Below are 25,639 nucleotides of genomic sequence, written 5' to 3'. Positions count from 1 at the left end.
TGGCGGCGGTGGCTGCAGCGAGACGAGCGATCGCTCGTCATCTGCCGCCGACATCGCTGGAACCTGGGACAGGTAAGTGTGATATTATTAAAAGTCAGCAGCTGCAATATTAGTAGCTGCTGGCTTTTAATATTTTTTTTTTAGGTGCAGCTCCTCTAAGAAAAATTGTAAAAAAAAAAAAAAAACGTGGAAAGTGCAGAGCAAAGCTTGACTTAAAGTGGTTGTAAACCCTTACAACACACTTTGACCTACAGGTAAGCCTAGATTAAGGCTTACCTGTAGGTCCAAGAAATATCTCCTAAACCTACACAGTTTAGGAGATATTTGCCGAAAGACAGGCACAGCTGTCTACGGCGCATGCGCCATAGACAGCGGCGTGCCGTGGTCAACGGCGATATGCCGCGAGTGGCGGCTCCCGTGCGCATGCACGGGAGTGACGTCATCGCGGCTTCACCCAATGACAGCGGCGGAGCAGCGAGACCCACCAAGAAGATGGGTGCGCCGGACTACAGGGGACAGCGGTGACATCGCTGGCTCCTGTGCCAGGTAAGTGACACATAATGGACTACTATGCGATGCATAGTAGTCCATTATGCTTTACCTTTGCAGGGAATGAAAGAGGAAGTAAACCCGATTCATGAAATTTGAGCTGAGCACATCTATTTGTAGCGTTTTCTTATCTCTCTCTCCAAAGAGCCAAGTCCCCTAGCTGTCTCTTCCTCCTCAGCTCTGTTATGACATGCTCTATCCATATCCAAACCATCATCCTTAGCGCTACACTTTATACACGTATTTACTTTTAGAAACAAATTTATCGGTTTGTTGTGTTAGCTGCTTGATTTTGCTTACTTTAAGAGCTTTTAGGCAGCGCAGTGTTCTTTTGAGTGTATTTTTCTAAATCAGCTGTTATAAACCTGATCAGTTCTCAGGTCCTGGGCGACAGCGTCGGAGGAGGTTGCTAGAAAGACTGCTAAACAATTTACAGGCCTTTCCTCCAATCAGCTTTCTCAGTGTCTAGTAATGATCTCTTCCTACAGAGGAATGAGGAAGTGAAAAATCTAACAGGATGTGCACTTTCTAAAAACAGTAGGTAACGGTGAAGACAGCAGATTAGGGCTGAAACTAATCGATTATGAAAATAGCAATTGATTAATTTCATAATCGGCCAGTAACATAATGGGGTTAAAAAGAAACTAAAGTGAACCCTTTATAGTACAAAAAGAGCAAATAATCGCTACTGTAAATATTACTTTCACAGTTCTACAGTAAAAAAAAATGAACCCCTTACAGTAGTGATTTGCTTTTTTTGTACTATAAAGGGCTAATTTTATTTTCTTTTTACCCCCATTATGTTACTAAATGTCTTAGACCTGGTTTACATCTATGAGTTTTTTGGTGCTTTTTGCAGTAACGCACTACAGTTCATTTACATGGTTTCCTACGTGACATCTATGCTTTTTTCAGCTGCTGCATATTTGGAAAGGGTCAGGGACTTTTTTTTTTTTTTAAACGCAAAACTGCTTTTTTGGTTCAATATACTTCAATGAAGAAGCTGCAAAAAAGCATGTAATGCGTTTTTGCAACAATTTGTTTTTTAATCTGCCCAACAACAAATTGGCCAAAAGAATGCAAAAAAAAAAGCAAATCGCAGCAAAATCACGAGCGAAAAAAAATCAAAAACGCACAGCAAAAAGAACTGCAGATACAGATCAAAAGCAAACTGCATAGGTGTGTACTGAGCCTTATGCTGGCCACACAGATCAATTTTCAGACGAGAATATTTAGACAAAAAAAATCTTTGTACATTCGGTAAATGAAAGAATGTTTGAAATTTTCACTTGTTTTAACATTGTTTTTAAAATGAATGCAATTTCTGAACGAAAACCACATACATTGAAAACTCCTTCCTACGACTACGACTAAGAAGTTTTCTATTATTTCCAAACTTTCCCGTCACTGTGGTTGAAAATGAACTTTCGATTTGACCCCACTAACGATTAGAAAATCAAACGTTCTTAAAATTAAATTTTTTAAGGAAGACGTTTTTTTTTTTTTTTTTAATTATAAAGAGAAGATCAAAACAATAAAATTTCCAACTAATCGATTATGAAAATAATCGTTAGTGGCAGCCCTTACAGCAGATACCCATGCAAGACTTAAGACTCTTACACTCTAAGAAAAATCAGGCGAACATTTTCATCCAAAGTATTTTCGTACAATTTTCGTATAGCGTGCACACAACTGACAGCCATTTCCAAATCTTCAACGAAAATTCTCAAAAGGGACAAACTCCAAAATTTCTCGTACGAAAAAAGGACGAACGATTGAAAAAAAAAAAAAAAAAAAAAAAAAAAAAAGTCTTTGTCGTACAAGATTTTTCATATGAATTTCCACAAAAAAAAAAAAAACTGAAGCATTTGAGATTTGTCACATTGGCTAATATTTTAGACAAACGCATTCTCTAAATATGTATTTACCATAAAATCTGTTTCAATCTCCCCGATTTGTGACAGCCCAACTAAGTTTTTCACTGCCGATTCAACCATGTAAGAATATTGCATATTATCCTTATGCCTTTTTAATAGGTCATATACTTACCATTGGTGGAGAGTAGAAAATGGGCAGCATTTTGCTGTGGCAACCACCTAATTTTGTTGATTTTTTCTTCAATTTCTAGACTTTTTAAGTAGTCAAATTCCGGCTCATGGCTTTGGAAAGTACTATAAACATTGTATTCACCCCTAGAATGAGGACGGTTTTTACTCTGTGGGGGGAAAAAATAAAACATACCAAGATTGAGTTTCATGAAGAGGCCGGTCATTTACTGTTCAATCAGTAAAAACATTAAAAATATATATACACATTTACAACAATTAGTTTAAAAAAAAAGAAAAGGGAATTGTGAAATTCACAAATCAAGCCATTAAAAGATTAGGACATAGCCTCACCCCAATTTGCATTGCAATCTTATCAGGAAATATATCAACTCTTCTCAGGAAATACGTCAACCCTTCTCAAGCATTGATAGGAAGCTGCAAGTGTACCATTTAACAGATTAGGCCACCAAATAATACAGAAGGGGGAATTTAAAAAGGGGGGTCCCCGCTTTGAGGACTCCTGACATGCCACATTCGGAATGTCTTTTTTGGGTGGGGGAGCAAGTAACCTAGTTTTGACGGGTGCCCAGCTCCCACTTCCACTCACGGCCCGAGCGGAAGTTCTCTTCTCCCTGCAATCTTGTGGGACACGTCACAGGTTCCAGAAGATTGCCTGGCCAGTCAGAATGCACAGCGTCACTCACGCATGCGCACCCGGCTGTCAAGCCCCAAGCTGTCAAAGCCGGGTGCCCACACTTGCAATGCCAGCAGAGAGGAAAGCTAGGCTTTGGGCGGCCACATCGCTGGACCGTGGGACAGGTAAGTGTTTATAAAAAGTCATCATCTACACTTTTTTTTTTATAGATGCTGACTTTTAATACAGGTGCTGACTTTTTAACACAGAAATGGGTGGAATTCTGGTACTTGCTTTATAGAGGGGGTACAGAATAATATTGCTTAAGCCCTCTTATCTGCAAGTCTGTGGAATCAGAGGAGGTCTAAAGTGCTTGGTTTACCTGCAGAATAACAACGGATGGAGTTCTCACTTAAAGCCGAACTCCAACCAAAAGAGGAAGCACTACCCGCCTCTGATGCCATATTTGGCACCTTTTGGGAGGGGGAGGGAATCCCTAGTTTTTGACAGGTACCTGAGCCCACTTCCGGATTAGTTCGCCGCAGTGAACCGAGCTGGAAGTTTTGCCTCCCCTCCTTCCCCCGCAGCATTCTGGGTGACTTCACAGGTCCCAGAAGACTGTGGCCCATGTGCAGTAGAAAAGTGGCTGTGAAGCCTCTTGGCCAGGGGTAGGCAACCTGGCGCCCTCAATCTGTTGCAAGAACTACAAGTCCCATCATGCCTCTGGGAGGAATTTTAACTGCCAGCCTTGCAATGCCTCATGGGAAATGTAGTTCCACAACAGCTGGAGGGCCCCAGGTTGCCTACCCGTTCTAGGCTTCATGGTTTCCCTTAGTCAAGATGGCAGCGCCAGCACTCGATAGAATAATCTGCTTGGGTGAGGACACCGCTGGATGCCTGGACAGGCCAATATTAAAAAGAGTCAGCTGCTGAAAGTATTTGTAGCCGCTATTTTTTTTTTTTTTTTAAGGATCCTGGAGCTGCTCTTTAACTAGATGCTTGTGACCTCTAAAAAACACCAGCAGGCAAAGTAAGTGCTTTCGAAGAGGCTCTCCATCTTTAGAGCAGTTCTTCACCCTAAAGGGGAAGTTCCGCTAATCTGATCCCCCCCCCCCCCCTCCGGTGCCACAATTGGCACCTTTCAGGGGGGAGGGGGGTGCAGTTACCTGGATAATCCAGGTATCTGCACCCACTTTCGGGCAGACCACCGCAGACGCCCCCCCCCCCCCGTTGTGTTCTGGGAAACACACAGTTCACGATCGCTCGTCATCTGCCGCCATCGCTGGACCCTGGGACAGGCAAGTGTGATTTTATTAAAAGTCAGCAGCTGCAATATTAGTAGCTGCTGGCTTTTAATATTTTTTTTTTTTTAGGTGCAGAACCACTTTAATATTGTGGTAGAGTGTTAGTGATCGAGTACACGGGTACAAAGGGCTTTACACTCAACCAGTGATGACAGACTGACAGATGCCATGTCTGTATAGATGTGGCCCCGCATCCAAGTGATTGCAGGCATACAAAGGCGGATGAGTGGTCCTGGGCACAGTTTGTAACCAGGGCCACTCATCAATCTTTGTATGCGTGTAACTGTTTGGATGTGCTGTTACATTTATACAGCCACCAGGCCTGTCAATGATTTGTACAGGATGCTGGTCTCGGCAAAACGCAAAACACCTGCCACTACTGGGCCCAAATATTTGCTACTACTTGTTGGTGTAGAAACCTCCAAACCCACGTACATGAGCCCTTACTCTGGCATTACATATTCGAGAGATTGGACATTTCTTTTATTAAGTAATAAAATGGTGGGTTTGGAGTGCAAAGATACAGAATTAAAACTGTAATTAAAACTGTAATCAAATGCGGTCAAAAAAATATGATCACTCGAGAATGGCGTTTTATTCCGATTTGACTTGTGAAACGTGCATTTGAGAAATACAAGCCCAGTTTTGACTTTATTCGACAGATTCTACTTGTTGACCGCTTTGTTGTTTATTCTAGATTGGATTTAAAGTGACTGAAATTGACAAGAGAATTTGTCATGTGTATGGTCAGTGTATAATACCAGAGCCCAAGGCAATATCAATCAAAAGGAGAAGAAAAAATAAAAAAATAAAGAAAAAGGACAAACCTCTTGTTCCCGTTGAAATATAACCACTCTTCCTCCTTTGTCTCCTGTAGCCAACAAGTCTCCAGGAAGGTTGAACTCAACAGTAGAAATAATGTCAGCTAAAACAAAAGCAGATACAGTTTAATGTTAAACAGTTTCTTGGCAGAAAAAAAAAAAAAACATCTGCAGTCACAGGAAGAAGTGCACTTCCATCGTTTGTATACATTCACCTGGCAATTTTTGTTCAAAGCACAATTTTATTTGAGATTAATATCACAAAACTTTATGACATTGACATATCTCCAAACATAATAAAACGCTGTCAGTGCCGGTTCACACACACGTGATGCGGGAACCAGCGCAATGCCAGTGCCGGTTTCCGCATCGCATACAACTCGCTGGCAGTCCACACTGCCCTATGCGAAAAACTGTGGGTGTCAATACAAAGTTAATGACACCCCCAGATCTGTTTGCATATCGCAGTGCGAACTGTGAATTCAGACAGGAATCTGATCTCACCCGTGCAATCCTATCCTGGTGCGGACACAAAAAAACAAAAACAAAAAACAAAACAAAAAAAGGGAAAGGTCCTGTGCGATTTTGGTCCAAATGCGATGCAAATTCAGCCATACAATCTGTATAGTTGAATTTGCATCTCACAGACATTGCGTGCGATTTCCACAGCAGTGCAGTGAGAATTACATGCAATGTCTGACATTGGGCTGGTGTGAACGAGAACTCAGGGTTTATTTACACTAACTGCAGTATTACAATGCAGCAGCTTGTGTGCAATGCAGGGAGATGACCGCTGTGCTGATAGCACTGTTTGCCCCCCCCCCCCTCTTTTTTAGCCACTTGCCGACCGCCGATTTACATCAGCAGAATGGCACGGGCGGGCAAAAGGGTGTACCTGTACATCCCTTTGAATTTGCCACCTAGTGGGCGCGAGCCCACCATGGGAGTGTGCCCACAGCTCCCACGATCTCTGTTCATCGGCGGCCCCCAATTGCAGTGAGGAGAGGTAGAATGGGGAGATGCCCATGTAAACAAGGCATTTCCCTGTTCTGCCTAGCAACTTGACAGGGATCTACTGCTTCCCATCATTGTGAGCAGTGATCTCTGTCATGTTGTAGTGATCCCCCACAGTTAGAACACATCCAGGGAACACAACCCCTTGATCGTCCCCTAGTGTTTAACCTCTATTAAACCCCTGGCTATTTGTAGCTCTGATCGCTGTATGTCAATGGTCCCAAAATAGTGTCAAAAGTGTCCGATCTGTCCAGCATAATGTTGCAGTCCAGATAAAAAAAAAAAAAACAAACAAAAACACACACACACACACAATTTACCCCAATTTTTTGTAGAATGTAAAAGATGATGTTGTTTCCACAATTAAAGAGATAACCAACATCTCAAGCTTTAAAATTGCACACGCTCGTGGAATGGCGACAAATTACGGTACCTAAAGTGATACTAAAGCCTTGTATTTTTTTTTGTCTAAAAACAACAACTTGTGTCCCTTCGTAGGGTCCTTATACAATAATTATTTGGGATGTTGGCAACACTCCATGGAGAATAGAGCAATTCTATTTGTGGTTCACCACTTATACTTAACCACTTCAGCCCCGGACCAATTTGCAGCCAAAGGACCAGGCCCCTTTTTGCGATGCGGCACTTTAACTGACAATTGCGCATTCGTGCGACATGGCTCCAAAACAAAATTAGCTTCCTTTTTTTCCCCACAAATAGAGCTCTCTTTTGGTGGTATTTGATCACCTCTGCGGTTTTTATTTTTTGCGCTATAAACAAAAATAGAGCGACAATTTTGAAAAAAAATTTAATATTTTTTACTTTTTGCTATAATAAATATCCCCAAAAAATATATAAAAAAACATTTTTTTCCCTCAACTACATATACTACAAGCTACATATTTTTGGTAAAATAAATAAATCGCAATAGCAAGCAGTGCTATTTAAATGCACTGATTCCTGTGTAAATGATACTGACAGTGAAGGAGTTAACCACTGGGGGCAGTGTAGGCGTTATGTGTTTTTTTATTGTAGAGGGGCGTGGCCTGGCATGTGACGTCACTGATCGTCCTTCCCTATAAAAAGGGAACAGACGATCGGTGACAGACACACAGGGAAGCACGGGGAGAGGTTTGTTTACACAGACCTCTCCTCGTTCTTCAGTTCTGTGACCCGATCGCGGGACACCAGCGGCGATCGGGTCCGCTGGTCCCGCGGCCACGGAGCTCAGGACCGGGTTGGGAGCGTGCCGGTGGCGACACTCTCCCGACCCACGGCTGGGCACTTAAAAAGCAACGTACAGGTACGTGCTCGTGCCCAGCCGTACCATTCTGCCGACGCACATCGGCGTGAGGCGGTCCTTAAGTGGTTAACCAGTGGACGATCAACATCTGTCAAAGGTGTACAATGTCAATAAAATACACTTTAATGAATTTGAATGCACACAAACACAATATAATACCCATTTTTTTGGGGTAAAATATAAAATCCGTTTCTTTGCTGAGTAAATAGATACCAACCATGTCATGCTTTAAAATGGCGGCATACTTAAGTTTTTAAAATTTTCCCATAGATGACGCTTTCTAAGCCTTTACAGGTTACCAGTTTAGAGTTAAAGAGGAGATCTAGTGCTAGAATTATTGCTGTTGCTCTGGCATTCGAGGCAATACCTCATGTGTGGTGCGTTCACAATTTACCTATGTGTACGGGAAGAACGTATGGGTTTGCCTTTTGCAGACGAGCATGTGGGGCCTCTTTACATTTTTTATTTTTTGTGTGTGTAAAACTGCGTTCGAAAAAACGCTGCGCAAATCTATCGTGAGACGAAACTTTTTTGCAAAACCCACCATTGGATGCTCTAGGGCAGCTGATGGCGAACCTTTTTGCGCCAGAGTGACAAAACTGCAACAAGAAACCAACTTCTAATTTCAAAGTGCAAACATCCATTGCCATGCAGCACATCGCACATCTCCATCACACTGTAAACTTCTAGCACACATTATGTATTGGCCTTCAGCTCACACCTCTATGTTGCCCGGCCACATCACATCAGTGAGCTACAGCACATTATACATCACCATGTAACTCATAGCACACCTCCTCACCACGCAGCTCATGGCACACTTTCCTCTCCATCACACATCTGGGCCCCCCCTCTGCTATGGTACGGCAGCGGTGCAGTGACACTCATGAAGCCCCGTCTTTTTCCCTTTGCCCATAAACACCTCTCCTGCTATCACCATATCGCAGAACATGGTCACGTGGTGCAGATCATAACCGACCGCTCTGGCCTCATCTCTGGGCTCTCTCACCAATGAAATGAAGCGGCTGCACACAGGCGACTCCCAGGCAAACAAACATCCGCTTCTCCTTCGCGACAGTGCTTTGGCTATTCATTCCCCGGCCGAAGGAGGTGATTGCGCAGTCTGAGTCAGCCCCGCAGCACTTTCTCCAAAGAGTTGTCTCCTGAGTCAAAGTGCTGTGTGTGATCCGGAGGAGGTAGGCAGTGCCAGGACACTGGGCGCTGGGCGCTTTGTCCTCCTAGTGAAGTGTGAGGAGCCCTTATGTGCCTGGAGCTTCTGTGTGCCCATAGGTATGCCATCACTGCTCTAGGGCCTCTGCCAAACAAAATAAATGTTTGGGGGTTCCAAGTAATTTTTAGCCAAGCTACTGAAAACAAAAAAAAAACAAAAAAAAAGTCAGAAGGAGGTCTGGTCTTAAAAGTGGATAATGAAGGTGCTCCTTGGATTTTGGGCCTCTATATGTGGCCAGGCTGTGAAGTCTCACAGGTGGTATCGCCATACTCAGGAGGAGTAGCAGAATGTGTTTTGGGGTATGCCTATGCCAAGTGTGAGAAAACTTGTTCAAGCGGTTGTAAAACCGCTGCACTTTAACTGCAAGGCAAAGGCATAATGTGCTAGTATGCATGAAACACCTCAAAACGAAGCCTTCCAGCGATGTCCCCATTGGAGACAGCACCCATCTTCACCCAGTCTTCCTTCTGAGAGCGTGCATTTACCATATTTATCAGCGTATAACACAGTTTTTTTCCCCTTAAAAATCAGGGGAGAAATCGTTGGTGTGTTATACGCCGATCTCCCGCTGATTGTGAGCGGCGGAGCAAGCGCCGCCAAAATACACATACAAATACACATAATAGGCTCGGCACACAGTCACGCCCAGTCCCGCCCTATGATGGACATAACACTGTCTGGGCACGACTGAGCTGAGCCGAGAGGAGCCAAGCACACTCAGCTCTGTATTTCGGCAGCGCTCGGCTCCGCTCAGTCACGCCCAGTCCAAGAGGAGCCGAGAGAAACAGGACCGGCTCTGTATCTCGACGGTGCCATATTTAGGCTGCAAATGACACTGGACAAGTCTGCATTGATGGGCATTTAAATGTAAGTTTTTTTTCCTTAAAATTCCCTCCTAAAGTTGGAGTGCATTTTATATGCCGATAAATATGGTAATTTCTAGAAAAAATAAAAATAAACACGACAACTTACTATGCCTCTTATTGGTCTGTCTACTTTCCAAAAAGGGGTAATTTAGTGGATATTTGTACTGACGTGGCAGGACAGTACACCAGGTGTGATCAATTTTCAATGGTTGGCACCATAGCTTGTAGACTCTAAGCGCCGGTTCACACTTGTGCGATGCAGGAACACTGCAAATCCACTGCGGGTTCCCACATCGCACCCGACTCGTAATGCAGTTCACACTGTCATATGCAAACTGATGGGAGTGTCTATATAATGTTAATAACACCCCCCAATTCAGCTTGGATATTGCACTGCGAACTGACAGTTCAGACATGGATCGCATGGGCATGAACACCCATGCGATCAGAGTCCGGAAGCAGGCCAAAAATAAGGGCCCAGTGCAATGCAAATTCAGCCATACTATCTGTATGGCTGAAAGTGCATTGCACGATCAAATGCGATTTGCAGTGCGGTGCAAATCACATGCAATCTCACACCACGCATTCGCGTGAACTGGCATGGCTTGCAAATGATTTCTGTAAAAAGTAGTAGTAATAAAAATTTAATAGCGCTGATAAGAACGATTCTGTTGCACTGAATGGAGTGCGACTTGTCAGGCAGCCTGACAGGTTGCCTTAGTGTGAACCAGGACCAACTTTCACAAAGACCAAATAATATGCACTGATTTGGGTTTTTTTTTTTTTTTTTATACCAAAGAAATGTGGTAGAATAAATTTTGGTCACAACGTATGAAGAAAAATTTAATATTTGCAAAATTTTAGAACAGAAGCCAAGAAAAAAAAAAAAAAACACTCTGGGCTTTTCCCCCCCCATTTATATAGCTCAAAAAAGAAAAAACAAAAAATCCCAGTGGTGATTAACCTTTAGGGTGCCAGACCCTGTGCTCCAGTTTTAAACTCAGGTGGGCAGACCATTTTTTGCAATTTTTCCATTGCTTTTTGATTTATTTTTTACTTACAGCTTTTGTTTGTAGAAGACTCTCAAAACCATATATTTTCTGAAAGCACATGACCAGTAGAATAAAAAGGTGCTACTGATTTTTAGCACCCCAAGATATTTGCGCAAATGTTTCTCAAAACAATATTTTTGCTAAAAGATATACAAAAATCATTAGCCAATACAAACACAGCAAATCTGACAAAATTCATACTAAATAAGAAAAAAAAAATACATAGAAAACATATTGGCCTAAACGGAGGAAAAAAGATAGCTTTAAAAAAAAAAAAAATAATAATAATAAAAAAAAAAAAAAAAAAAAAAGAAATTGGGGATATTTACTATAGCAAAAAGTGCAAAATAGTGTTTTTTTTTTAAATTGTCAATTTTTTGTTTACAGCACAAAAAAAAAAAAAAAAAAATAACAAAAAAAAAAAAGGGACGACAGAGATAAAATATCACCAAAAGAAAACTATTTGTGGGAAAAAAAGATGTCAATTTTGTTTGGGGACCGCGCATCTGTCAGTTAAAGCGAGAGAGTCGTATCAAAAATGCCCTGGTCACTGAGCAACCAAATCTTCCGGGAGTGAAGTAGTTAAAGCAGAGGAGGAATGTAGGCCCGTATGGCGTACAGACCTGGCCAGCAGGAAGCAGTGCTGTAGGTCCATAGGCATACGGACCTGGCGGCGAAAGGGTTAAACAACCAAAATAAAGCTCTACTTGTCTCAAATATAGAGAGCGACCACACAGCGGGATGACAGAGGGACGTAAACTGACCATGGTATCAGCTCAAAACCAGGTATTTTACAACAAAGAATGGCACAAATTACACTGAACCCGCACTATGGTATAGAGCAGTGATGGCAAACCTTGGCACCCCAGATGTTTTGGAACTACATTTCCCATGATGCTTATCCACTCTACAGTGTAGTAGAGCATCATGGGAAATGTAGTTCCAAAACATCTGGGGTGCCAAGGTTTGCCATCACTGGTATAGAGCAGTGATATGCAATTAGAGGACCTTCAGCTGTTGCAAAACTCCAAGTCCCATCATGCCTCTGCCTCTGGGTGTCATGCTTGTGGCTGTCAGAGTCTTACTATGCATCATGGGACTTGTAGTTCTGCAAAAGCTGTAGGTCCGCTAATTGCATATCCCTGGTATAGATCATGCCTTAAAATAAAAAAAGGGAACATTTTACATTTATTTTTTATGGTCGACTTTAACAAGCAAGTAATCACCTGCTTTTTACCGTAGCAAGTTTGGCAGCTCCCAGCCTCTGTCCAGATCTACAACTTAATGGGCAGTGCAATGGAAAAAGTCTAACTAAAACTTTAAGGTGTAATTAAACCCAAAACCAAAAATCTAAAACAATCATTTGATGTGGTTGCTGCATTAGTTTTCCTTTTTACAGAACCCCCCCCCCCACGCTACATACATCAGTGTCCTCAGCCCCCACTTTACATAAAAATGTTCAATATTTTTAACCCACCTTTTATCAAAATATTACTTTTTATTTTGTTTGTATGTAAAAATAAAGCAAACATCAAAATGACAGCCGAGTGAAAGTGAAGTCAAGAAGTACGTCTCTGGCTACGTGCAATATTCCGAAGCCAATAAAACGGGTCTGACACTAGCAAACCTGGACATGACTCACGCTGCTACAAGAGACAATTAAACAAAGCTCATTATAGTTTTACAAAGATACAAGCTGTGCAAGTTTCATCAGATGCACAAGCTACTATTATTTTGAAGTGACATCACTGGTTGAAGTCACAACACACCCTTCATTTCCTTGTCTGAAGTTTTAAATTGGCCAAAAAGAATAAGCTTGCAAAATATAAAAGCAACTCCTATGAGACAGCGGGGTTGATTTACTAAAATCGGTGCGTGCCAAATCTGGTGTAGTAGTTCTGCATAGAAACCAATCAGCTCTCAGGTTTTATTGTCAAAGCTTAAAGCAGGATTCCACCCTAAAGTGGAACCTCCGCTGATCGGATCCCTCCCCCCCCTCCGGTGTCACAATTGACACCTTTCAGGTATTTTCACCCACTTCCGGGCATAGACTCCCGTGGGAGTCTACGCCATTTCCTGACCTGCCGCGCTGTCTGCTGGGACACACACGGGTCCCAGTGACAGCGCGGAGATTTCCTATTGCGCGGCGTGACTCGCGCATGCGCAGTAGGGAACCGGGAAGTGAAGCCGATTTGCTTCACTTCCCGATTCCCTCACCTAGAATGGTGGCGGCAGCAGCCGAGGGCCGAGCGATCGATCAGCCTCGGCATCGCTGGAACCTGGGACAGGTGAGTGTCCATTTATTAAAAAAGTCAGCAGCTGTAGTATTTATAGCTGCTGGCTTTTAATATTTTTTTTTTTTGGTGGAATCCCTCTTTAACTGCTTCCCAACCAGTCACCGCAGTTATACTGTGGTAGGTTGGCCCCCCTGCGCGAGCCGTCGTAGCTATATGTCGGCTCGCGGGGTCGGCATAGCAGGCGCGCTGCACAGCGCGGATGCCGATGCTCATGGCAGACGGCCGCGATGACCGCCGGCCATGAGTGATCATGAGCAGGAGGCACAAAACAGGGACGAGTGCGTGTAAACACACACTTCCCTGTTCTGACAGGAGCGACAGATCCTATTAGCTAGGAACTACGATCCGTAACTTCCTCTAGTCAGTCCCCTCCCCCTTCAGTTAGAATCACCTCCCAGGAAACACAGTTAACCACTTGATCGCTCCCTAGTGTTACCCCCTTCACTGCCAGGGACATTTTTACAGTAATCAATGCAATTTTATAGCACTGATCGCTGTATTAAATGACAATGGTCCCAAAAATGCATCAAAATTGTCTGATGTGTCCGCCATAATGTCGCAGTCACAATAAAAATGGCAGGCAGCCGCCATTACTAGTAAAAAATTGAAGCTACCCCCTATAACTTTTACGCAAACCAATCAATATATGCTTATTGCGATTTTTACCAAAAATATGTAAAAGAATACATATCAGCCTAAACTGAGGAAAAAAACACCTGCAAGACAAAGGGCATAATGAGCTAGTATGCATCGCGTATTAGCTCATTAAGAAATACTCAGCTTAGAACAATGCCCTCCAGTGCCGCCTGCACTCCACTCACATGGCAGACATCTTTCCCAGACCTACTTCCAGGTTCGCGGGCTCTGGCACTGTGATTGGACATCACTCCCTCGCATGCACGCGGGTGCCGGTGGTCAAATCACAGGCCCTGAAGAAACGGCACAAGCAAGCCATTCCTTCAGTGCGCATGCCCCGATGAGGTCAGCGTAAATATAGTAAATATCGCCTAAATGCTGCAAGTTTAGGAGATATTTACAGTAGCTAAAAAGGTAAGCCTTACCTGAAGGTACAATTAAAGATGAAGACTTTAATTCCTCTTTAAGGCCCTTTTGCCGTGCTAGACAGCACATTCCCAGTGTGACAAAAGTGTATCAAATAAATATTCCCTTTAAAGTGGTTGTAAACCCCTACAGACCACTTTGACCTACAGGTAAGCCTAGAGTAAGGCATACCTGTAGGTCCAAGAAATATCTTCTTAACCTACAGGGTTAAAGGGGTTGTAAAGGTAAATGTTTTTTCACCTTAATGCATTCTATACATTAAGGTGAAAAAACATCTGACACTGCCTGCGCCCCCAGCCCCCCCCCCCCCCCCGTTTTACTTACCTCACTCCTCGAAAATCCCGCACTCGCCCCGGCCGTCCTTTTCAATGTTCAGCCTGGCCGCCGATTGGCTGGAGTGGATGGAAAGCAGCGCAGCCATTGGCTTGCGCTGCTGTCAATCACATCCACTGACGTGGAGTGCCGGGAGGCGGGGCCGTGTGATATAGCGAGCGGCTATAGCCGCCGGCTGTATCACGGGAGCGTGCCCGCAGGTGCTTCTCACCATGCGAGGGAGCTCGCATGAACGTGAGAAGTACCTGCGGGAGGAAGCCGAGACAGCCGCCGAGGGACCCCAGAAGAGCAGGTTCGGGGCCACTCTGTGCAAAACGAGCTGCACAGTGGAGGTAAGTATAACATGTTTGTTATTTAAAAAAAAAAAAAAAAAAATTTTCACTTTACAATCCCTTTAAAGGAGATATTTTCCAAAAACCGGGCACCAATGTCTATGGCGCATGCACATCGTAGACAACAGCGCAGGCGCACTGAGCGTCAATGACGGCTCCTGTGTATCACGGCAGCGATGGAGGAAGTGGCCGAGGACCGCTGCAGGGGCTTCGATCTCAGGTAATTCATAATGAGCTAGTATGCTATGCATACTAGCTCATTATGCCTTTGCCTTGCAGGGTGTCTTATTTCCGACTTTACTTAAAGCCTTAATGACTTTTCACACTTTTCACACTGCTGCAATGCATTAGCATTGCAGTTTAAAAAGTCCCGCTTGTAGCATCTTTGGGGCACTTTTTTGCCCAATTTTTCTCTTCAACATTGGATCCGCCCCCTCTCCTCCCCACACAGTCACGCCAGAGCAGTTCCCTGTAGTCCCGCCCAGTTTTCCTGGCTCCACACCCTGCCCCCTCCTCAGTGTCCTGTGTAATGGCCAGCGCTAAAGATGGCGGGCTCTGCTCTGTGCTGCACTGCCGGCCAAACAACTTCTGCAAAAAGCAAGCAAAGAGAAGCTTGGTGACCACCATGGAGGTACAGGGGGGCACTGTATGTGTATTTATTCACTTGTTGGCAAGGACACCTGTAGGTTGCAGCTCGTTACCAAGAACTCAAAAGCATCCTTAACCACTTCAATACCGCACAGTCATATAACATCCTTGACTTTGTGGGGGGATATCTGAATGATGCCCGCAGCTACAGGCATCATTCAGATATTCTTTCCAGCCGGCGATTCTGTGCACGATAAGAATGTTCCCCCGCTTGATCTTTCTTATAGGCAACGGGAGGGGACGCGCCCCCCCCCCCCCCCGCGCGCGCCGCCATCCGATGCTTCTCCGGGCTCTCCCGTTCCATTGGGAGCCCAGAGAAAGAATCAGCTGGGGCTGATAGAGATTTCCGTTGGAGGCCTGGGGGCGCAAAGTTATGACATCACGCCCGGGTTCCCGGACGTAAACAAAGCCGCGATCTGCAGCTGTCAGCATGAGAGCGGTGATTTTTCTCAATCTCATGCTTTCCAGCCTGGAGGAGAGATGTGGGGTCTTATTATTGATCTCACATCTCTCCATAAAGAGGACCTGTCACAATAGATTCCTAATACAAGGGATGTTTACATTCCTTGTAATAGGAATAAAAGTGATAAAGGAAAAAAAAACAAAAAAAAAAAAAACATTTTTCTCCGCACGCTGACTGCGGAGAACAAAAAAAGCCGATCACTGGCTCACCTTAAAGGTGACATCGGTCCCGAAATGGAAGAGGCAATTATGTCTCACAATTGCCACCTATCAATGCCCACAAGTGCCAATGCCACCTATCAGTGTAACCGATCAATGCCCATCACTGGCGCCTCATCAGCATACATCAATGACAGACAAAAATTACCCGTTTTAAAATTTTATAACAAAAAAATAATTGCTTTTTAAAAAAAAAATTCAGTCTTTTTACTTTTTTTGTAAAAAAATATAAAAAAAATAAAAACACGCACAGGTGATCAAATACCACCAAAAGAAACCTATTTGGGGGAAAAAAATATAAAAATTTTATTTGGGTACAGTGTTGTATGACCGTGCAATTGTCAAAGTGCATTCAGCGCTGAAAGCTGAAAATTGGTCTGGATAGGAGGGGGGGGGGGGGGTTTAAGTGCCCAGTAAGCAAGTGGTTAAAAAGAATAGCACATTTTAGAAGGGCTGCTATGTGAAGGCGTTAGTGCTGTAGTGAAACCAGCCTAATTGAAGATAGAAGCTGATTGGCTACCGTGCACAGCTGCACCAGATGTTGCACTCTCCAGTTTTCATGAATCAACCCCAATGAGTGTGTAATGTTCTGTGATTACACAGAAGAAAAACTTTTGCTAAAAGGATAAGTTCACCTTTAAAAAAAAAAAAAATTATGCACTTTTTTTGGAGAAAAAAAGTGCAATCACTTTTATTTTATTTTTAGGGAGCCTGGAAAGCATTTCGCCAGTGATCAGCAGATCGCTGATGCCATGCAGGTCTCCTGCAGGCTGCCAGTATGAGCATACATCACACAGGCAGGCATTTTCACACTGACAGGAAGAATCAAACTACCAGAGCGCTCAACAGCACCGTGGTAGTTCATTGAGAACCCTAAATTGACAGCCATAAAGGATGTTCATTCACATAAATCTATGAATGAATGACGCGGCTGTGTGAGCAGAGCCCCACATGTCCGCACTCTTTTTAAAAAGTGGCAGCTAGTACGGGGAGCTTATCCCCAATACTGATGTCACACAGAGGGCATAGATCACTGAACCACTGCGGTAGCATTACACGTTCCCCCCTAAAAAACAGGTAGAACATGGTCCCAAAGCTGAACTTAAAGCGACTGTAAAGGCAGGTTTTTCATCTTAATGCATTCTATGCATTAAGATAAACGCCTTCTGTGTGCAGCAGCTACCGCAGCGCCCTGGAATACTTACCTGAGCCATGCCATGCCCCCCCCCCCCCCGGTGCAACAATGTCCACGAATGTCTCAGCCGCCCGAGATTCTCCTTCCCGATTGACTGAGGGACAGCAGCGGCGCCATTGGCGCCTGCTGCTGTCAAAGTCAGCTAGCCAATGAGGGGAGAGGAGAGGAGGGCAGGGCTCAGTGTTTGAATGGACACAGGGAGCTGTGGCTCAGGTGAACTCATAGCAACTTGCTTGCTGTGGGGGCACTCAACAGGAGGGAGGGGCCAGGAACAGTGAAAAGGGACCCGAGGAGGATCCACTGCAACAGAGCAGGCAAGTATAAAATGTTTATTATTTTTATAGGGAAAATAAAAACGAGCCTTTACAATCACTTTGAGGGTTCATGCACACTGGCTTAAAAAAAAAATATAAAAAAAAAAAAAAAAAAAAAAAAAACAACACCAAAACAAAAACACAATAAAATGCTAAATTTGAGCAGTTTTTGTATAGGCCTTTAGGAGCATTTAGAACGGTTTAGCAGCGTTTTTTTTCTACCAAAACACTGCTCTCAAACTCAAAACAGAAGGGTTTATTTTTTTCCCGCCTCCAAGGGCCAGTTCACACTGGTGCGAGGTCCGAGATCGGATGTGATCTCTATGCGATTTTAGCCAGATAGTATGGCTGAATTTGCATCACATTCGGTCTAAACTCGCACAGGACCCTTTTTTGGTGCGCAGCAGAATCAGATCGCATGGGTGCTCATCGCATCGCATGGGTGCACAGGTGTGTTTGGGGTCCTTATGTTGGAATACTGCCCTGCAGCCCAGTCATCGAAGGGAGGGGATCCTGCTCTGCTTTAGTATGTCACAGTACATGTTGGCATTCATGGTTCCCTCAATGATCTGTAGCTCCCCAGTGCTGGCAGCACTCATGCAGCCGCAGACCATGACACTCCCACCACCATGCTTGACTGTAGACAAGACACACTTGTCTTTGTGCTCTTCACCTGGTTGCCGCCACACACGCTTCACACCATCTGAGCCAAATAAGTTTATCTTGGTCTCAGCAGACTACAGGACATGGGCCCAATGTGTTCATTTTCACTTAGGCGTGTACTCACTTTTGTTGCCAGCGGTTTAGACATTAATGGCTGTGTGTTGAGTTATTTTGAGGGGACAGCAAATTTACACTGTTATACAAGCTGTACACTCACTACTTTACATTTAAGGCTGCATTCACACCTGAGTGTAGCGTTTGAGCGTTTTTTGCTGCGTTTTTTACCGCAATTTGCCGCAATTTTGTGCAGGGCAAAATGTCACCAATGTTAAAAGAAGAAAAAACGCCCAAATCTGCTCAATTCGAGCGACAAAAAAGGGTCCGGAACTCGTTTGAGCTTCAGGCGTTCGGCTTCAGGCGACATGTAGTAGAGATGTGAACCATCTCCATTGAGAATAATATAGTTTTTCCCCTCTAGTGTTTTGTAGCTTCAGGCTTCAAGCTACAAAACGCTCAGGTGTAAATGGGGTCTTAGACAAGTGTCATTTTTTCAGTGTTGTCACATGAAAAGATACAATAAATACGACAATTTTGGGTTAAAAAAAAATAAAATATAAAAGAAACAAAAAAAAGTTTTTCAAAATATTCGCTATTTTTTCCACTTATATAGCAAAAAAAATTAAATAAAAAAAAAAACAAACACACACACACTTCCCATCCAGGCCAATTCTGACATTTCTCTCCTACATGTAAAATTCATATTTTTTTTGCTAGAAAATTACATAGAACCCCCAAACATAGATTTTTTTTTTAGCAAAGACCCTTGAGAATACAATGGCGGTCGTTGCAACTTTATCTCGCACAGTATTTGTGCAGCAATAAAAAAAAAAAAAAAAAAAGAAGAACAGTTTAATGCTTAAAAAAAAAAAATTAAAAATTCAAACGTTAGCCCAATTTTTGTGAATTATAATAATGTGAAAGATGAAGTTAAGCCAAGTAAATAGATACCCAACATGTCACGCTTCAAAAATTGCACGCGCTCGTGGAATGGAGCCAAGCTTTGGTACTTAAAAATCCCCATAGGCAACGCTTTACATTTTTTTACTGGTTACATGTTTTGAGTTACAGAGGAGGTCTAGGGCTAGAATTATTGCTCTCGTTCTAACGTTATCGCCGATACCTCACATGTGTGGTTTGAACACAGTTTTCTTATATTGAAGCGTTCGCTTCTTTTTTGTTAAAGCAAAGTAAACATCCCTTGTAATAGAAATATGGCATGGTCCTCTTTACAGTGAGATGTGGGGTCAATAACATCTCACAACTCATCTCTAGGGTGGGAAGCCTGAAATAAAAAAATAAAAATAAAACGATTTGAGCTTTCTAGCCGAGGCAGCGCCATTCGCTTAAATGCAGAGGCTGGGCGTGACATCATAACATCGTGCTTGGCCTCCGAACGACCATAAAGACTCCGGCGACCATCTGGTCCACCGGAAATCTCTATGGTAACCATTCGGGGCCGGCGGATCCTGTCTCCAACTTACCGATGGAAGCACCGGAGGGTGGCGGGGGGGGGTGTGTCCCCTCTCGCCGCCCATAAAAATTATCAATTATTTTCTTCTAATCAAAGCTATGATCATTCTTATGGTGTACGGAATCGCCGGCTGAAAAAGCCGATATCTGAATGGTGCCTGTAGCTGCAAGCATTATTCAGATATTCACCCACAAAGTCAAGGACGTCATGACGTACCTTGGGCGTGAAGAGGTTAAATGCCACTAAGAGAAATATCTATTTGTGTGAAAAAAACTATAACGTTTTTGTTTGGGTACAATGTAGCATGACTGAGTAATTGTCATTCAAAGTGTGAGCACTAAAAGCTGAAAATTGGTTTGGGCAGGAAGGGGGTAAAAAGCGCCCGGTAGTGAAGACGTTCAACTGAATGGGTTGTTTTTACAAAGGGGAGGGTTCACATAAACTTTAAAGTGGAGTGCTTTTTTAGGGGTATCCAGCACCCACTTCCTCCCGGGGGTCCACAGCGCTGGAAGTTCACTTCTTCCCCCCCCCCCTGCAATCTTCTGGGACGTCACAGAAGATTGCCCGGCCATTCACAGCGCAGCTCTCGCATGTGGGTGCCCATCTGCGCCCACAATAAGAATGCCGGCACCGCAGAGAGGAGGGGGGAAAAGGAGCGAGGCTTCGTACACCCGCATCGCTGGACCGTGGGAGAGGCAAGTGTCTGATTATTAAAAGTCAGCAGCTACACTTTTTGTAGTCGTTGACTTTAAAAAAAAAAAAAGAAAAACTTTTTTGAACCCTGCTTTAGGCCGGGTTCACACCGCTGCGATGCGGGAACGCCGCGAATCCGCGGCGTTTTCCCGCATCGCATTACTCCCGCCGGCAGTTCACACTGCCCTATGCGGATGGCTGGGAGTGTCAATGATATGTTAATGACACCCCCAGATCCATCCGCATATCGCAGTGCGATCTGCTGACTCGCACAGGAATCGGATCGCATGGTGTGAACCCCCATGCGATCCGATTCTGTTGCGGACCAAAAAAAGGGTCCCGTGCGAGTTTGCTGCGGGAGCGATGCGAATTCAGCCATACTATCTGTATGGCTGAACTCGCATCGCTACGGAGATCGGATGTGATTTGAGGTGCGAATCACATCCGGATCTCCCCCCGCAGCAGTGTGAACCCAGCCTTAAGGCTGCTTTCACACTGGGGCATCGGCAGCAAAGCGGAGGTTTTTGGCCGATAGCAGGGCGCTTTTAACCAGGGTTAAAACGACCTGCAAAAGCGCCACTGCAGCTGTGCTGCCCATTCATTTCAATGAGCAGGAGGATGCTGCTTGCAGGATTTTTTTTTTTTCTTTAAAGCACTCTGGCTTTTACAGAGGCTGCAGGGAAGCCGTTTTTCAGGCGCTATTTTTAACCCAAAAGTGCCTGAAAAAGCCCCAGCGTGAAAGGGGTCTTAGGCTGGGTTCACACTGCTGCGGGGGGAGATCCGGATGTGATTCGCACAGCAAATCACATCCGATCTCCGTAGCACTGCGAGTTCAGCCATACAGATAGTATGGCTGAACTCGCAGCTGTCCCGCAGCAAACTCGCACAGGACCCTTTTTTGGGTCCGCAACGGAATCGGATCGCATGGGGGTTCACACCATGCGATCCGATTCCTGTGCGAGTCGGCAGATCGCACTGCGATATGCCGACGGATCTGGGGGTGTCATTAACATATCATTGACACTCCCAGCCGTCCGCATAGGGCAGTGTGAACTGCCGGCGGGAGGTGAGCGATGCGGGAAAACGCCGCGGATTCGCGGCGTTCCCGCATCGCAATAGTGTGAACCTAGCCTTAATCTAAAAGGACACCAGACACTGGGGCTTATTCACATTTTTCGCAAGATGGGCAAAATTCAATAAAACATTCCAACCACCTACATCACAATACTGCACAAACCTGTAGTCCCTATACAGCCATTAATAAGCCATTATGTAATGCAGAGACCTGTAGTCCCCCTTCCCATCGAGACTATAGTAATGCTGGGACCTGTAGTCCTCCAGGTTATATCACTCACCTTCTGCCACATCTTCGTCTATGGCACCTTTGACTTGGGAGAAACACCACTGGAAGTCATTTCCTCCGGCCACTCCTGAAAAACAAGAGGCACAGTGGGTAAGAGGTGCGGACGAAAAGGGGGGGGAGAGAGAGAGAGAGAGCGCGCGCGGACGAAAAGGGGAGGGAGAGAGAGAGCGCGGACGAAAAGGGGGGGAGAGAGAGCGCGCGGACGAAAAGGGGGGGAGAGAGAGCGCGCGGACGAAAAGGGGGGGAGAGAGAGCGCGCGGACGAAAAGGGGGGGAGAGAGAGCGCGCGGACGAAAAGGGGGGGAGAGAGAGCGCGCGGACGAAAAGGGGGGGAGAGAGAGCGCGCGGACGAAAAGGGGGGGGAGAGAGAGCGCGCGGACGAAAAGGGGGGGGAGAGAGAGCGCGCGGACGAAAAGGGGGGGGAGAGAGCGCGCGGACGAAAAGGGGGGGGAGAGAGAGCGCGCGGACGAAAAGGGGGGGGAGAGAGCGCGCGGACGAAAAGGGGGGGGAGAGAGAGCGCGCGGACGAAAAGGGGGGGGAGAGAGAGCGCGCGGACGAAAAGGGGGGGGAGAGAGAGCGCGCGGACGAAAAGGGGGGGGAGAGAGAGCGCGCGGACGAAAAGGGGGGGGAGAGAGAGCGCGCGGACGAAAAGGGGGGGGAGAGAGAGCGCGCGGACGAAAAGGGGGGGGAGAGAGAGCGCGCGGACGAAAAGGGGGGGGAGAGAGAGCGCGCGGACGAAAAGGGGGGGAGAGAGAGCGCGCGGACGAAAAGGGGGGGGAGAGAGAGCGCGCGGACGAAAAGGGGGGGGAGAGAGAGCGCGCGGACGAAAAGGGGGGGGAGAGAGAGCGCGCGGACGAAAAGGGGGGGGAGAGAGAGCGCGCGGACGAAAAGGGGGGGGAGAGAGAGCGCGCGGACGAAAAGGGGGGGGAGAGAGAGCGCGCGGACGAAAAGGGGGGGGAGAGAGAGCGCGCGGACGAAAAGGGGGGGAGAGAGAGCGCGCGGACGAAAAGGGGGGGGAGAGAGAGCGCGCGGACGAAAAGGGGGGGAGAGAGAGCGCGCGGACGAAAAGGGGGGGAGAGAGAGCGCGCGGACGAAAAGGGGGGGAGAGAGAGCGCGCGGACGAAAAGGGGGGGAGAGAGAGCGCGCGGACGAAAAGGGGGGGAGAGAGCGCGCGGACGAAAAGGGGGGGAGAGAGCGCGCGGACGAAAAGGGGGGGAGAGAGCGCGCGGACGAAAAGGGGGGGAGAGAGCGCGCGGACGATAAGGGGGGGAGAGAGCGCGCGGACGATAAGGGGGGGAGAGAGCGCGCGGACGATAAGGGGGGGAGAGAGCGCGCGGACGATAAGGGGGGAGAGAGCGCGCGGACGATAAGGGGGGGAGAGAGAGAGCGGACGATAAGGGGGGGAGAGAGAGAGCGCGCGGACGAAAAGGGGGGGGGGAAGAGGGAGAGCGCGCGGACGAAAAGGAGGGGGGGAAGAGGGAGAGCGCGCGGACGAAAAGGAGGGGGGGAAGAGGGAGAGCGCGCGGACGAAAAGGAGGGGGGGGAAGAGGGAGAGCGCGCGGACGAAAAGGAGGGGGGGGAAGAGGGAGAGCGCGCGGACGAAAAGGGGGGGGGGAAAGGGAGAGCGCGCGGACGAAAAGGGGGGGGAAGAGAGAGAGCGCGCGGACGAAAAGGGGGGGGGAAGAGGGAGAGCGCGCGGACGAAAAGGGGGGGGAAGAGAGAGAGCGCGCGGACGAAAAGGGGGGGAAGAGGGAGAGCGCGCGGACAAAAAGGGGGGGGGGAAGAGAGAGAGCACGCGGACAAAAAGGTGGGGGAAGAGAGAGAGCGTGCGGACGAAAAGGGGGGGAAGAGAGAGAGCGCGCGGACGAAAAGGGGGGGGGGGGAAGAGAGAGAGCGCGCGGACGAAAAGGGGGGGGGAGAGAGCGTGCGGAAGAAAGGGGGGGGGGAGAGAGCGCGCGCAAGAAAGGGGGGGGGGAGAGAGCGCGCGGAAGAAAGGGGGGGGAGAGGACAGGGGTGATGATGATGGGGAGGAGAGGACGGGGGTGATGATGAGGGGGAGGAGAGGACGGGGGTGATGATGAGGGGGAGGAGAGGATGGAGATGATGAGGGGGAGGAGAGGATGGAGATGATGAGGGGGAGGAGAGGACGGGGGTGATGATGAGGGGGAGGAGAGGACGGGGGTGATGATGAGGGGGAGCAGAGGACGGGGGTGATGATGAGGGGGAGCAGAGGACGGGGGTGATGATGAGGGGGAGCAGAGGACGGGGGTGATGATGAGGGGGAGCAGAGGACGGGGATGATGATGAGGGGGGAGGAGAGGACGGGGATGATGATGAGGGGGAGGAGAGGACGGGGATGATGATGAGGGGGAGGAGAGGACGGGGATGATGAAGAGGGGGAGGAGAGGACGGGGATGATGAGGAGGGGGAGGAGAGGACGGGGATGATGATGATGATGGGGAGGACGGGGATGATGATGATGATGATGGGGAGGACGGGGATGATGATGATGATGATGGGGAGGACGGGGATGATGATGATGGGGAGGACGGGGATGATGATGATGATGATGGGGAGGACGGGGATGATGATGATGATGATGGGGAGGACGGGGATGATGATGATGGGGAGGACGGGGATGATGATGATGGGGAGGACGGGGATGATGATGATGGGGAGGACGGGGATGATGATGATGGGGAGGACGGGGATGATGATGATGGGGAGGACGGGGATGATGATGATGGGGAGGACGGGGATGATGATGATGGGGAGGACGGGGATGATGATGATGGGGAGGACGGGGATGATGATGATGGGGAGGACGGGGATGATGATGATGGGGAGGACGGGGATGATGATGATGGGGAGGACGGGGATGATGATGATGATGATGGGGAGGACGGGGATGATGATGATGGGGAGGACGGGGATGATGATGATGATGGGGAGGACGGGGATGATGATGAGGGGGAGCAGAGGACGGGGGTGATGATGAGGGGGAGCAGAGGACGGGGGTGATGATGAGGGGGAGCAGAGGACGGGGGTGATGATGAGGGGGAGCAGAGGACGGGGATGATGATGAGGGGGGAGGAGAGGACGGGGATGATGATGAGGGGGAGGAGAGGACGGGGATGATGATGAGGGGGAGGAGAGGACGGGGATGATGAAGAGGGGGAGGAGAGGACGGGGATGATGAGGAGGGGGAGGAGAGGACGGGGATGATGATGATGATGGGGAGGACGGGGATGATGATGATGATGATGGGGAGGACGGGGATGATGATGATGATGATGGGGAGGACGGGGATGATGATGATGATGATGGGGAGGACGGGGATGATGATGATGATGATGGGGAGGACGGGGATGATGATGATGGGGAGGACGGGGATGATGATGATGGGGAGGACGGGGATGATGATGATGGGGAGGACGGGGATGATGATGATGGGGAGGACGGGGATGATGATGATGGGGAGGACGGGGATGATGATGATGGGGAGGACGGGGATGATGATGATGGGGAGGACGGGGATGATGATGATGGGGAGGACGGGGATGATGATGATGGGGAGGACGGGGATGATGATGATGGGGAGGACGGGGATGATGATGATGGGGAGGACGGGGATGATGATGATGGGGAGGACGGGGATGATGATGATGGGGAGGACGGGGATGATGATGATGGGGAGGACGGGGAT

General features: G+C 47.1%; 1 protein-coding gene across 1 annotated transcript in view; it reads right to left on the bottom strand.

Moving 5' to 3' along the window:
• PPP2R2D (protein phosphatase 2 regulatory subunit Bdelta) overlaps positions 1-25,639 on the bottom strand; it is a 58,554-nt gene that overhangs the window by 31,244 nt on the left and 1,671 nt on the right. Inside the window, exons 2-4 of the mRNA XM_077455547.1 lie at positions 21,927-22,001; positions 5,363-5,460; positions 2,599-2,764 (exon numbers count right to left, since the gene is read on the bottom strand). Of these exons, the coding sequence (XP_077311673.1) occupies positions 2,599-2,764; positions 5,363-5,460; positions 21,927-22,001 (339 nt within the window). The remainder of the gene's footprint in view (positions 1-2,598; positions 2,765-5,362; positions 5,461-21,926; positions 22,002-25,639) is intronic.

This window comes from Lithobates pipiens, unplaced genomic scaffold, assembly GCF_037356315.1.
Source record: "Lithobates pipiens isolate NorthernLeopardFrog02 unplaced genomic scaffold, aLitPip1_a1.2 Scaffold_25, whole genome shotgun sequence".
In the NCBI taxonomy this organism is placed as follows: Eukaryota; Metazoa; Chordata; class Amphibia; order Anura; family Ranidae; genus Lithobates; species Lithobates pipiens.
The sequence above is the reverse complement of the archived record's forward strand: the minus strand, read 5'-3'. Positions and strand labels throughout refer to the sequence as shown.